Source organism: Eubalaena glacialis, chromosome 3 (assembly GCF_028564815.1).
Source record: "Eubalaena glacialis isolate mEubGla1 chromosome 3, mEubGla1.1.hap2.+ XY, whole genome shotgun sequence".
NCBI lineage: Eukaryota > Metazoa > Chordata > Mammalia > Artiodactyla > Balaenidae > Eubalaena > Eubalaena glacialis.
This window is the reverse complement of record NC_083718.1, coordinates 190718415-190731291: the sequence shown is the minus strand read 5'-3', so window position 1 is coordinate 190731291 and position 12877 is coordinate 190718415. Positions and strand designations below refer to the sequence as shown.

At 64.3% G+C, this 12877-nt stretch overlaps 1 protein-coding gene across 1 annotated transcript; it reads right to left on the bottom strand.

Annotated features, from left to right (window-relative positions):
• Window positions 1–2738: 2738 nt before the first annotated feature.
• Window positions 2739–12081, bottom strand: GPR153 (G protein-coupled receptor 153). Its single transcript, XM_061187154.1, has 6 exons — window positions 11978–12081; window positions 7635–8101; window positions 6865–7294; window positions 4934–5126; window positions 4144–4328; window positions 2739–3686 (listed from the first exon to the last, which is right to left on the bottom strand). The coding sequence occupies exons 2-6, from the start codon at window positions 7988–7990 to the stop codon at window positions 3018–3020; spliced, it is 1833 nt and encodes a 610-aa protein (XP_061043137.1). The 5' UTR covers window positions 7991–8101; window positions 11978–12081; the 3' UTR covers window positions 2739–3017.
• Between the last annotated feature and the right edge of the window lie 796 nt (window positions 12082–12877).

Here is a 12877-nt window from a genome sequence, read left to right as displayed (position 1 = left end):
GCAGAGTCCCCGACTCCGGACCTCTGGGGCCTCCAGGGAGCCCACCACCCTTGACGACCCTGGGAGTGCTGTGCGACTCGTCGGAAAATGAGGTCATTGCTGTGCCCGGACTCGAACCCGGGGCTCCCGGCCCGCGAGGGGAAGCCTGGGGGTGGAGGACAGGTCCTGCGCTGAGCCCAGGAAGAGATCCTAGCACCTCCTCCCACCACCTTGAAATTCAAAATAAGGACAGTGCGAACTTCTGAAATGGGTATAAAGAGGCCACGAAGGTTCTAATTTCTCCCATGATGCCTACTTAAGTCAATCTTTTTGAACTACAAACATCAACTTTGTATAAAACGTTTCTCATGTTGGGCTGCCCCTGCCTTGCCGTGTGCTAAACCCGTCCTGGTCAGACCGCGGGGAGAGGGCTCTCCGGAGCTGGGCTCTCCGGAGCTGGGGCGGGGGTCCTGCAGTGGTGGTCCCGGGGCGGCCTCTCGGGTCTCAACTTCCCGACACTAATCCTTCTGCAGGCCACCAGGCTCCTGTCGGCCACCAGGTGGCGATCTTACATCGTGGACCCAGGGCACGTCGTCCAAATTCCAACCCAGGCTGGTGGGCGGGTCAACCGGCACAATGGGTCCTCCTCCCCTAGGCACAGCTCCAACTGCTCTGCCCTTCTCGCCCTCCAGAATCAGCCTCACTGTGGTTAGCGGTCCCTGAAGCCAAACCCAGGCAGGGGTTGCCATCTGCACTCATAGGTCATCTCCGCCCTTTATTGGGGCTTTGGAGCCCACCAGGCCGCTCCATCCTGCAGCTGCTCCAGGTCTGACTCACTCGCTGGGTGGGGCCGCTGGATTTGCCTAGAGAAAGGGGCAAGTCCAACCCAAAGGAAGGGTGCACTAGCAGAGGAATTCAGGACCCAGAGGGAGAGACGTTTAGGGGCAGCTGGCCAGCGGTGCTGTTAGGTTCTAAGTGTTTCCATGAAACCGGCCTCGGATTGCCTGGTGCAAATCATAGGAAGTTTTTATTAGATTCTGTACAGAAGATAAATGCTCAGTTGTCAAAAAAGCTACAAACGGATCCCTGGCTCTGGGCTGGGTGGTGGTATGAAGACAGAGCTCCCTCCACAGTGAACCCAGGGTCAAGCTGCTCATCAGGGCAGCAAACAGGCCTGGAGGCTAGACAAAGTGAGAGAGGGAGCCCCAGGCTCCGGGGGCCTCTGCTTGGGGTCCTCCCTCCTCTTTAGTAATTTTGTAAAAACCAGGACTGGAGGGACTTCAGGGGACCATGCCTCCCTGCAAGTATTGCCATTGGATATGAAATACACAGACTGGATATAAAAACCCAAGGTGACAAATCGGCCGGGTTGGGGGGGAACAGTGGCTAACTGGCTACCTCTGCCCCCATATCACATGTTGATCCTTGAAGGCACAGCAGCGTTGGCAAGGCAGGCCTCCCACGGCTGAGGCTGGACCGGAGCCCCCTGCCTTACTCGCCTGTGGCCAGCTCCTCCCCCCAAGTTACCCCACAGCCAGAGACTGAATGGGCCTCTGAAGGTGAGACAGAGCTGCGTAGTCCCCCCTGTTCTCCCGGCTCCCAGAGGCCTCTCTGGAGCTGGGAGCCTGTCTGGAGGGTGAGGAGACAGGCTTGGCCACCTGAGGGGCAGAGGCAGTGCTGCAATTCCAGGTTGCAGAGCAGGAGGGAAGAGGGGGTAGACCAGCTCCTTGCGGGCCCTGGAACCCCCTCCAGATCTTCACATGTAGGGGCCACTGCATGGAGGCAGGGGATGGAAGGAGACAGCCTCTGCATTCACCCTGGCCCCTCCAGCTCAAAGTCCACAGCTATTCCCGGGCTTCTCCTTAGCCTGAGTCTAGGGTCTTCCTCCATGCAAGACCCAGCAGGCCCTCCCCAGGGCCCACGGCCAAGCCCAGGCCTGCAAGAGGTCTGCCTAGCATGGCGAGCAAAGAAGACCCCTGCCCCAGGGTGGAGGAACTCTTACCAGGGACCAGGCCTTGGACCCAGAAGCTGCGAGGCCTCTAAGCCAAGATCCCTTCCTGGCCAGACCTGCACGGGTTGGGGATGGGCACCAGGATAAGGAAGCCCGCTCCCCCTTTGCTTCAGTTTTCTCCACCACGTACCCACGACCTTCATGGTGGGAGTCACAGAGGTGGCTGACATGGTGTGCATAGGCAATGGAGGCACAGTGATGAGGGTGGGATGCTAACAGCGGCCAAGGTGGGTGTGGTGCCAATGGTGATGGTGCAAAAGTGTTGTGCTTTAGCTCGGCTGGGGAGAGTTCTCAAGGGGGCCAGGGGCACTAAGTGTGGGAGGCCTCAGGCTTGGGGGCCACGCCAGGCCCCTGAAAACTGGCCCCCACAAAGGACCCATGGAGGGTCCTCCACTACTCTTACTCCGTGTCCACTCGGTGGCGGCCAGGGCACACAGACCAGGAGACTTGTCCGCAGTCCTGAGCATTAACATGGTCACTTGCTCATTACAGATGCGGAAACCAAGGCAGAACAAGTCAGCAGGGAGACCTGCTCAGAGAACTTGGCTTGGGCTCTGAAGACCCCTGTGCTTACAGACCCTCTGTACCCCACCCCCTGAGGTGTGACAATTACGGTGCAGAGTGGGAAGCCGGGTGCAGTCTGGTGGCTCCTGCAGGGCTGGGCTTTGCTCCGTCCAGCGGTAGCCCCGTCTCCGGGCTCCCCCCGACCCCACGTCCCCAGCCCAGCTGCCCCGTGCGGAGCCCGCCTTTTCCCAAGCCCCAGCCTCACTCTGCCCGGAGATGCCCTGCCCAGAGGCTGGTCCGTGCCCAGTGTGGTCGTCCAGGGCGGGCGTTGCCCCTCCAGGCAATGGACGCTTCCGGCGCGGCACACAGCCCGCCCCATCAGGGCTTAGCGCAAGTCCAGGCGCCGCCGGCGGTCTCAGCGTAGCCCGCCCCGAGCCTGGGCCGGGTTAGGATGGCATCTTTGGTGCTTTGGCCCCGTGGGTGGCCCGGCCCGCCTGGAGACTTGGGGAGGCGCCGGCGGGCCCTAAGACGCCGACCCCATCGAGCCCGAGTGCAGCGTGACGTAGCCCGACGACTCCGAGGGCGAGCTCAAGAAGCTGCTGGTGCTGCCGCCGCCGCCGCCCGCCGCGCGCAGGCCCCCAGGTTCGCCCCACGACGCGCTCAGGCCGGTCCGCAGGGTCCTGGGACGCGCGTGTGCGGCCGGGCGCGGCCCGGGGCTCCGTTGCGCGCCGCCGCCGCCAGGGGGCGCCGCGTCCCCGCCGGGCTGGGCGCCGTCGCGGGGAAGGGCGCGGACGGGGAAGGGCCCCGGCGAGGCGGGCTGGCGGCGCAGGGCCTGCGGCTCCCGCTCGAAGGCGGTCAGCGCGAAGGCGTCGGGCAGCAGCGAGGCCGAGGCGCTGCGGGCGCCGGGCCCGGCGCGGCGGCGCGGGCTGCCGGGGGGCGAGCCGGGGGCGAGGCGCGGGCCGTCGTCCAGGGCCGGGGGGCGCAGCGACAGCAGGCTCTCGGCCGAGCGACGGCGCGGGCGGAAGGGGGGAGCGTCCTCCGCCAGCAGGCCACCGCGGCGCCGGTCGGGCCCGCCGGGCAGCACCAGGGCGGCCAGGTCCTCGCCAGAGCCCCAGCGCGGTAGGAACGTGGGCAGCGGCACGGCGGCCCACACGTCCGCGTCGTCGTGGGAGAAGCGTCGCGTGGGCGGGACCTGTCAGGACCAAGGGGTTAACCCGGGCTGCCCTCCTGGAAAAGGGGGACCTAGCCTCCCCTCACCGGGCAGGGCCGCCTGAGGTCAGGGACCAGGCCTGGTCCAGGGCACCCTGGTTTGGAGCTGTGAGATCTGGGGCAAGCGACAATCTCTCCAAACCACAGTGTTGTCATCTGTAGCTTGGGTCACCTGGGGAGAAGTCCCCTTGAGTAGGGTGCTGAGCCCCAAGGAAACAGCACAGGCACCAAATGGACCATCCTCCTAGAGCACCAGGGAACTTGGGCACAGGGGCTGGGGTGCCCCCCATGGGTCCACCTGCACAGGCTCTGTGACCTGGGGCCAGCCCGTCTTGGGAGGATGAAAGCCAGCCCCAGGAGCTGTGGCAGGCGTGAGACGGGCTCAGAGAGGAAAGGCCTTGGAGAGGCCTATTTGCGTCCCCAGCCCTGGCTGTCCCTACCTGCAGGTACTGCATCTTGTCCTCCTGCAAGGGCCGCGGAGGGCAGAACTGGGGCAGGTCCCCCTCCAGGGCAGAGAGCTCATACGTGGCCGTCCCGTCCAGGGCCACAAAGTCACCCCCATAGCTGTAGTCCAGGGAGCGGTCCAACACTAGGTCTGGGGGGATGCCACCTTCCAGGCTGGTTTCTGCAGGGCGGGGCAGAAGCTTAGGGCCATGGAAACTTGGGGGCATCCAGGAATGGGTCCCAGAGACCCCCAGAGACACACGCGGGGCTGGTGGGCTGGTTAACAGAAAAGGAGAAGGGCAGGGTCCTCTATTCAGATCCTGACTCTGCCACCTTTTAGTTGAGGGACTGGGGAAGTCACAGACCCTGAGCCAGTTTCCTCCTCTATGGGGGTGAGAACTAAATAGACACAAGGAGCTGACGCTGCCTGGCAGGTGGCAAGGGCTCAGCCCAGGGTCACATTATTACTGCTGGCAGGGAGACAGGACCGGTCTACGGGAGCCCCGGGGCAGTTCTCCAGGACCCCTAAGGTTGGAAGCTCCACGAAACACATTCAGGCTGGAGTCCACAGTCACTCTGTTAACCAGAACGTCTGATTAACTGGAACCCTGGGGGAAGCCAAGCCATACAGGGGAATGCCCCCTGGGCCACCAGGCTTGGGTCCTTTAGGGGTTTAAGAACCTTTGGGGTAGAACAAGGGGGCTCTGACAGCTGTTATCCCGTGGACCCCCAGTGACCTCACCCAGGCGCCACTCTCCCTGGGGCGCATTCTCAGACCATCCTCACCGTCATCCGAGTCCTCATCGTTGGCCATGAGGGCCATGCACTTCTCCCAGACAGCCTTGAGGTCAGCGCGGTAGCGGTCGCAGGCCCAGAGGAATAGGGGCAGCAGCAGGGCCTGGGTCACTGAGCACCACAGCACACACAGTGCCATCCAGGGCGCCGAGGCGTCAGCCCGCAGGCTGCTGAAGCTCACCACCTGTGGGCACAGGGCTGGGCCTGGCACCCGGCAGGACCCCCATCACCCAGCTTCCCTTCCCGGCCTCAGTACTCCCACTTGTGGGGCAGGTCTGAGTGCCCACCTGCCGGAGGAGGTGGAGGGGGAGATGGAGGGGGAGGAGGAGGAGACGGACAAAGCTCTGGGCTCTTGGGCAGGAAAGAGACAGAGTGTGAGGGGAGAAGTCCCTGCCCACCGACAGCCGCTGGTGCCAAGATGAACAGTCACAGCCCCGTGTGTGCATAGCCCTTCACAGTGCACCGGGTAGCACTGGGCATGGCCTCCCTCATTTCACCCGTGACTGCCCAAGGAGGAGGAGGTGTGGATTACCATCCCCTTTTTGAGAGCCAGGTCTCAAGTCTTCCAGTTCAGGGACCTTTCTACCATCCCTGCTGCTCCATGGCTAATGGCCTCCTTGGCCCTGCCCCTACTCTGAGGGTCTAGACCTCAGACCCCAGAGGTCTAGAATCAAAGCAGTTTCTGGGGGTCAGAGGATCCAACCAGGTGGCCTTTGGGTCACTGCCTAGGGACCCCTCATTCCTCTGCTCCCAGGAGAGTTCATTCCCCCACTGAGTGACATAACTATTCCTCTTTCAGAGCAGAAGTGGGCATGATGCAGACATCATGTTGGTTCTTCCATGCAAGCTGTGTGACCCTCAGAAAGATGCTAAACCTCTCTAGGGCTCAGTTTCCTCATCTGTAAAATGGGCCAAGAACACCCCACAGGGTGAGGTAAAGATTCCAGACACCGTACCAGGCCTGCAGCATGGAGTGGGTTCCACAAACGGCCCTGAAGAGAAGCTGGGGGGCCCTTCCCCCACTGCCGTTCCCATCTGGCTCTGCAATTTCACACATGCGCCTTCCCTCTATCAGCAAAGGGACTGGGGACACCAGGCCCCACTGCACACAGGAGGACTCTACCTGGGGGGTACCTGGCCCACTGAGGGTGGGGCAGAAGGTCACCCCTGACTATGAGGCTGCCACACCACCTGTCACCTTCTGGAGCTTGCGTCCTGCAATGACTCCCTGCCCAGCTGCTATCTGGTCCTTGCCCCTAGACCCTTCCCTGTCCAGCTCCATAGCCTTCAGGGGCTGGGCTGGAGCCCTATCAGTGGGAGGGCTTGTCTTTGAGTCCATTCTTGGGCTAGGCCTGGGGCACAGCCTCACAGACAGGACCCCAGGCAGCCTCGGTGGACCTTGGACCCTTGCTGGCAGGGTCTTCAGACCAGCCCTCACCTGGACCTTCCTCAGCTCCTGGGATCAAGTCCAACTCGCCAGCACACATTCAAGGCCTGCCCTGCCTCCCGATTCAGGATCAAAGCCAATTCTGCCACACCAAATCCCCCCTCTGTCCATCCTGGGACCTGGACCCCCCAGGAAGCCTGTGGCATGTCACCCCACCTTCCATACCCTCTGCATCAAATGGGTCTCACTCAGGTCAGGAGAGGAAAGTCCCCTGCCGTGTGACAAAAGACCCTGGTCTCTGCAGCCACCTGACATGGGTTCAGACCCCACCATGGATGCCCTGACTTTATGCGGGTCTTTTGACCTCTCTGAAGTTCAGTTTCCACCTCTGTAAAATGGGGATGACGATGATGCCTCCTGAAAAGATCGGGTGTGAGGATTCAACCACCTAATGCCTGGAGCACGCCCAGCCCCAGGGCTGTCCCAGAGCCCACGTCCCCCCGCCAGGCTCCTACCACCCGACAGGCTCACCCACCAGCACAGGGAAGCCCATGAGGCAGTCGTATATGACGACGATGGTGGCCACCAGGCCGGTGATCTGCAGCGAGGTCCTGGCGGGCTCGGAGCCGTCGATGGAGGAGCGGCGCTTTCCCTGCGCGTCCTCCACCACGATGGTGGGCACGGTGAAGGCGTGGCGGTCAGCCCGGCGCCCCACCTGCACCGCCAGCGTCTGGAAGAGGGCAATGGCCGTGCAGACCACGCCCGTGGCCACGCTGCCGCCCACCAGCAGCAGGAAGCAGACGCCGAAGCCCAGGCCAATCTCAGCCACGATGAAGTGGCAGCCGTGGGTGTAGAAGCGCTCGCTCGTGTCGTGCCAGCCGACGGCAGGCAGCGCCGACAGGATGAAGGACACCATCCAGATGCCCATGACCGTGTGCACCGCCTGCTTCTTGGCGTTGCTTAGCCTGGCATGGGGCGGGGGCAGGACAGAGGGACCTGGCGTCACTCACAGGGTCTCTCCGCAGGCCCCTGGGGACCGGCAGAGGGTCCTCAACTGCCCCAGCCCCGCAGTCAGCACATCGTCACGTGTCCTTCTCACCGAGCCCCTCTGTACCGGACAGTGTACACACCCACGTACACCTACATGCGCTCTCGCCCCTGCAACCCCAGCACAGCATGGGTGCGGCACACCGCACAGGGACCCTGTCCCCACACCGAGGGTACCTGTGCGCTCAGGCACCCACGTTCCCCTCTGCAAGGACACCAGATGTTCAGGTGCACACGGGCACACGCCCAGGAACTCACCGGTAGTTGACGGGCCAGCGGACCATCCACATGCGGTGGTAGGAGAGGGAGGTGACGGAGAAGCAGGTGGCCAGGGTGAGGGTGTAGAAGGTGGAGACGAAGACCTTGCAGAGGCCCTCGTTCCACTCGTAGTCGGGGCGCTGGCGCCGCAGCTGCACCACGGCGTAGGTGGCGATGGGCACGGCCACGTTGAGCATGTGGGTGGCCGCGAGCGTGCACAGCAGGAACTCCAGGGGCTTCCACTTCTTCTGCTTGGCCCCCACGCTGAGGATGCCCCACGCGTTGGCCAGCAGGGAGAGGCCTCCACAGGCCAGCCAGCCCACCGCGCTGCCGGGCAGCCGCCGCTCATCACTCATGGTGCAGACGGGAGCTGGCCGGCGGCTGGGACATCCTCCTCAAGCCAGGCCTCGGCTCAGAGCAGCAGCCCTCACACGTGGCGGCCTGGGGACACCAGGGGCCGTGAGCATCTGCAGTGGGTTCGGGGGGAGCCAAAGAGCTCTCAGTGACTCTCCCTTGGGCTCCGGCAGTGAAGCTCTTGGGGCTCTTGGGAGTGGGAGATAGAGGGGGTCCCCGCATGCTCCATTGCCTGTCTGGTCCTGGCTTGGGCGGGGCTGCTTTGCCCTCCTCTCCCCTCTGTGGAGCCTCCTGGCTCCCAGGGGATGTATACAGGGGTGCTCAATAAGTGCACATCCCCTCACTTCCACCTACTCCTGGTCAAGGTGCGGCATCTAGGCTTCCTTCCAGGCCGCCTGCATCCTCAGGGAAGCCGCCAGGCCGGGCCCAGGTGGGCGCTGTGCCGCGTGTGTACCTGGTCCTGTCCCAGAACCAGCCCTCTCACCATCAAACTCCCCAAATCCTCACGCAGCCCACGCGAGGCTCCCCCAGTGCATGCTGGGGGCCCTCACTTTCATTGGTCCCACTTCCTTTGGCCAATGAGGACATGCCTGGAGGATGAGCCCCTCGAACCTCCCCTGTGAGGAATGGATGCTCTGGGGACCACTCTCGTGCCCACCTTGGGAAAGGGCGGCCTGCTTTACCCAGGTCAGCCCCCAGCAGGCCTTCCATGGCCGTGCACACCTGGCAGGCCCTGGCACTACCCCGGGCTGGGGGGCACACTAAGCTCTAGCGCACTAGCCATGTGGCCCCAGCAAGGTCCCTGCACCCACGTCCTACTCTGAAACGGGGACGATGAGGCTTCCTCCAGGGGGAGGCTGGGGTGGACAGACGCCACATCTCTAATGCCTGGGGCAGACCCGGTCTCACACACGGTGGCTGCTCTGGATGCCGTGGGCAGCATGAGACTGTAGCTGGTCCAGGGACCAGAACCTGCCCCCAAGGACAGCCTGTGGATAGGCAGGAACCAGGGACCTAGGACGCGGGGCAGGAGGCACGTGTTGGGGAGCCGCCCCATCCTGCCCGTGGGCCAGGCGGTGAGTCCCCCTTCCCAGCTCGGCACGTCCCTGTGCAGAGCGCTGGCCGGTCCCTCTGATGCGAGGCCCCCCACAGCAGGCCCCTCTGGCCACAGCCTGGAGCAGGTGGCGTGGGGCACAAGTGCAGTGCTAAGTGCAGGTCCACTATGTACGCTGCCTACACTTGGGCCTTCTCACCCTCTAGCCTGTGTAATCTCATTGGCTGCAAATTTGTTGCCCCCAACACTTATGGGCACCACTGAACCAGACACAGCCACGTGATCCTTCAGGGACTGTTTCCAGCTTGGGGTGGACAGGCCATCGCAGGCCCCTGGCGCTCAGGACAGGGGAAGTGGCACCTCCCAGCCCGCTGCCAGGCTCCCCTGCTTGTCTTGTGCAGAGTGCGGCCTGAGCCCCATGGACACCGAAGGATCTCTGAGTCCTGAAGGGTCTCATTCATCTCTGTGCCCCTGCAGTGGGCCTGCCCAGACCCCTGACCCAGAGGAGGAGTCTAATCTGGACCACACCAGTGCCCACTAAGGGCCTTTTAGTGGGGGCTGGGGGACTTCTGGGGCCAGGGAACTTCCTTCCCAAACATTAGGCTTCTGCTCGCAAAGCTGCCTCCCCTTCCCCACCCCAGACCCAGCGTGGGAGGTGAGGCGGCCCCGCTGAACCCTCCCCCAGCCGTTCCGGTGTCCAGCGAGCCTCCCTGACTTCAGCATACAGAGGCCACCCGGTGTGGGGTGAAGAGCTGTTGGGCTCCAGCTTTAGCGCCCCAGCCAGTCACGTGACTCAGCTGGGCCTCAGTTTTCTCATCTGTACGTAGACATGATAGTATCTACCTCGAGAAGTGTGTGGGTAGCCGGTAAGCTACGCCAGGGAAAGCGCTTAGAATAGAGCCAGGCACACAGTAAGTGCTCAATAAATGCTTGCCACGTAGATGTCTGTACCAAAGACCTCCCTGCCCACCAAGCTATGCTGTCTCTTCAAGACACTGAGCTCAGAGGTGTGCATGAGCCTCAGACCTGCAGGCAGATGCACAGTCACCCCAGCCAGAACCTGGGACAGCCCAGCTTGGAGGGTAATGAGGCCACAGGGCTACACACAGCCAGGTGGGGTGTCTGGCAGCCTACCAGGGGTCCAGAGCGGGCAGAGTCTGCATGCTGCTGTGGGCCAGAGACTTACATTATCAAACAGAAAACCGGATTCGGCATGCACCTGGTGGGCTGCCATCTATTTCTACTTGCATCGCGCCGCCTTGGCCGTCAGATTGGGAGGCCTTCCCTCAGAAGCCCAAGCAGGCTGTCTGACTCCTGTGACCCTGCGCCCGGCCCAGCCCACCCTGCCCACCTGTTGATTGCTGGTGCAGAGTGGTAGGGAAGGTGCCACAGGCTGCCACTGGTACAACCCTTCCTGGTGCCGGTTCTTCCCTGAGTCTAGCCGAGCAGTGTCTCACTGCAGGGAAAGGCCCTAGGTCTGTGGGCAGGAGAATGTGCCCTACAAGTAGAGGGAGGAGGCAATCCTCCTTCGGACAGGCACACTCCCCTCAGTTCGCACCCCTAGTGATCTTGTCTGAAGGACTGCCATCGTTCCCATTTTACAGATGGTTAAGGGGAGGTAACCAAGCTCTTAGGTTCCCGAGCCAGGATCCAAACTCCACCCGCCTGACATCAAAATCCTGATGTCTGAAACATTAAAATGCTCGGAAACTTGGCATTTTTTTGTTCCTTGAGCTGAGGTTGTCTTTCTGGGCCTCCTGCCCCTGCAAGATGGGTCCTACTGTCCCCACAGTGCAGATGGGAACACTGAGGCTCAGAGCCCAGTGCAGCACAGGGAGGAAGTATGAAGGCTGGCTTTGTGGACTCCTGAGCGTGGTGGTCCTGCGATGGGGGAGGAGTGTCACTGGGGTGGGGTGGAGAGCAAGGTCTCCAAATGCAGAGTGAGAGGGGGCTGGCTCTGCGGAAACAAGGAGTCTCCCTTCCTCCAGGTTGGTGACACCTTCTGTTCATTCTCAATCACAGGGAGCAGGGGACACTAGGGTCCAGACCCCAGCACTCCAGGGGTGTTGCCGCCCCCTATTGGGAAGTTTCTCCCGCAGCCCACTCAGGCTCCGCAGCATTTCAGGACTGGGCTTCCCCCTCCGCCTGGATCCCGGAGACGCTCCCTGCCCCCACTCCCCCCAGGACACCGCAGTGCAGGCTGCAGGTGTGGCGGGCTTGGGACCCACCGGACTCTCTCCGCAGGGTCTGCGGGCGGGGCTCCGGCGTGACGTCGCGGCCCCGGGCCAATGAGGCCGCATGGCCCCCGGGCTCTATTGCGCAACAAAGAGAACCCAGAACTTGAAAGGATTCCCGGGCTCAGGCTGCCGCCCCCAGGCTGCTCTCCGCCGGCGCTGCTACCCATCAGTCCCGCAGGGCCCCGCTCGGCCGCCGCCCAGGGCGGAGCTCTCGGCGAGTAGCCTCCACATCTCCGCCACGCCCGCCCCCCACCCCCGCGGTCCCCGTTCCTCTGTCCTCCGATCCCCCGCCCGGCCAGGCGCGCGGTCCTGCCCCAGCGGGGCCCCCAGCTCTGCCCAGCCCCGAGGGCGCGTCCGAGCGTCGGCCGCGAGCCGAACGCTGACGGGACTGCGGTCCCGGACGCCTCCCGACTTACGCTGGGCAGCGGTGGGCCCGGGACCCCCAGACCGGCCATCCCCGCCCCCTGAAAGCAAGCCCCCCGGGGCGGCGCTGCCAGGCTCAGAAGAAGGGGCGGACCCCGGGGAAGTTACCCCGAAGGTCCCCAAGTTGGGGGGAGGGGTGCACAGCCTTAAGCGGAGCCCTTGGCCATCGGACAGCCCCCGTGACCGACCGACCACGGACAGCCCCTCCCCGCCCAAAGTCCTCCCGCCGGGGGTCCCCTGCCCGGCCGCCCCCGGGCCAGGGCGGAGGCGCTCACCCTGCATTCGGGCGCCCGGGGCTCCAGCTCGCTGCTCCCGCCTCCGGCTCCGGCTGCGGCTCCCGCGCCCCCGGGCCGAGCGCGGGCCGCCGGGGACCGCGTGGGTGGCCGGCGGCGGAGCGGCCAGCGGGCCGGGGCATCCTGGCGGCGGCCGCCCGTGGCCTGCGCGTTCCGCTCGTCTCGGTTCGGCCCCGCCGCCCCTCCCTCCCTCCCTCCTTCCCTCCCTCCCTCCCTCTCTCCCTCCCTCCCTCTCTCTCTCTCCCTCCCTCCCCTCGCACCGCCGCCGCCGCCGCCGCCGCCGCGCTCCGATCCCGCCGCTCGGCTGGCTGCACCCGGGCGGCCGGGGGCGGGGGGCGGGGGGCGGAGCAGGGCGCAGGCCTCCGCGGGCGTCTCCACACCGCCCCTCGGACCGCCCACCCCCTCCCCTCGGAGGCGCGGCCCGCCGCGTGTGTCTGTCTGTCCGCGCGTTTGTCTTGTACCCGCGGGGGCGCGCCCTCCGCATCCGCGCCTCCCGGCCGAAGCCCCCTAGGGTGGGCGGCGCCTCCCGCGACGCCTGGATCACGCTTGGGCCTCTCGCTGCCGACTCGGGTCTGTCCGTACTCCCGGTCTGTCCATACTCCCGACGCCGGCTGCGAGCCTCCTGGGGAAGACGTAGGCCAAAGGGGCCTGGGGCAGGAATGGACAGTGGGAACCTAGGGCCGGCGGTGGGGGGCTCAGGGAGGCCTTCCTGAAGGAAGTCACACCTAAGGTGAACTATAGGGGCGGGGCGTAAGGAGGACTTCGGGGCCCTGAGGACTGGTGGCCTCTAGAAATTGGGGAGTCGTTCATGTGGGGGAGCCAGGGCAGGGAGAGGTGAGGTTGGGTCAGCTAAGGGTTCAGACTTACCCTCGGGCCTTCGTG

Coding starts and splice junctions, on each gene's coding strand:
- GPR153 (XM_061187154.1), bottom strand. CDS start 7,990: ATGAGTGATGAGCGGCGGCTGCCCGGCAGCGCGGTGGGCTGGCTGGCC. Junction 5,127..6,864: donor TCATGGGCTTCCCTGTGCTG/GTGGGTGAGCCT, acceptor CTGTGCCCACAG/GTGGTGAGCTTCAGCAGCCT. Junction 3,687..4,143: donor ACAAGATGCAGTACCTGCAG/GTAGGGACAGCC, acceptor TGGTCCTGACAG/GTCCCGCCCACGCGACGCTT.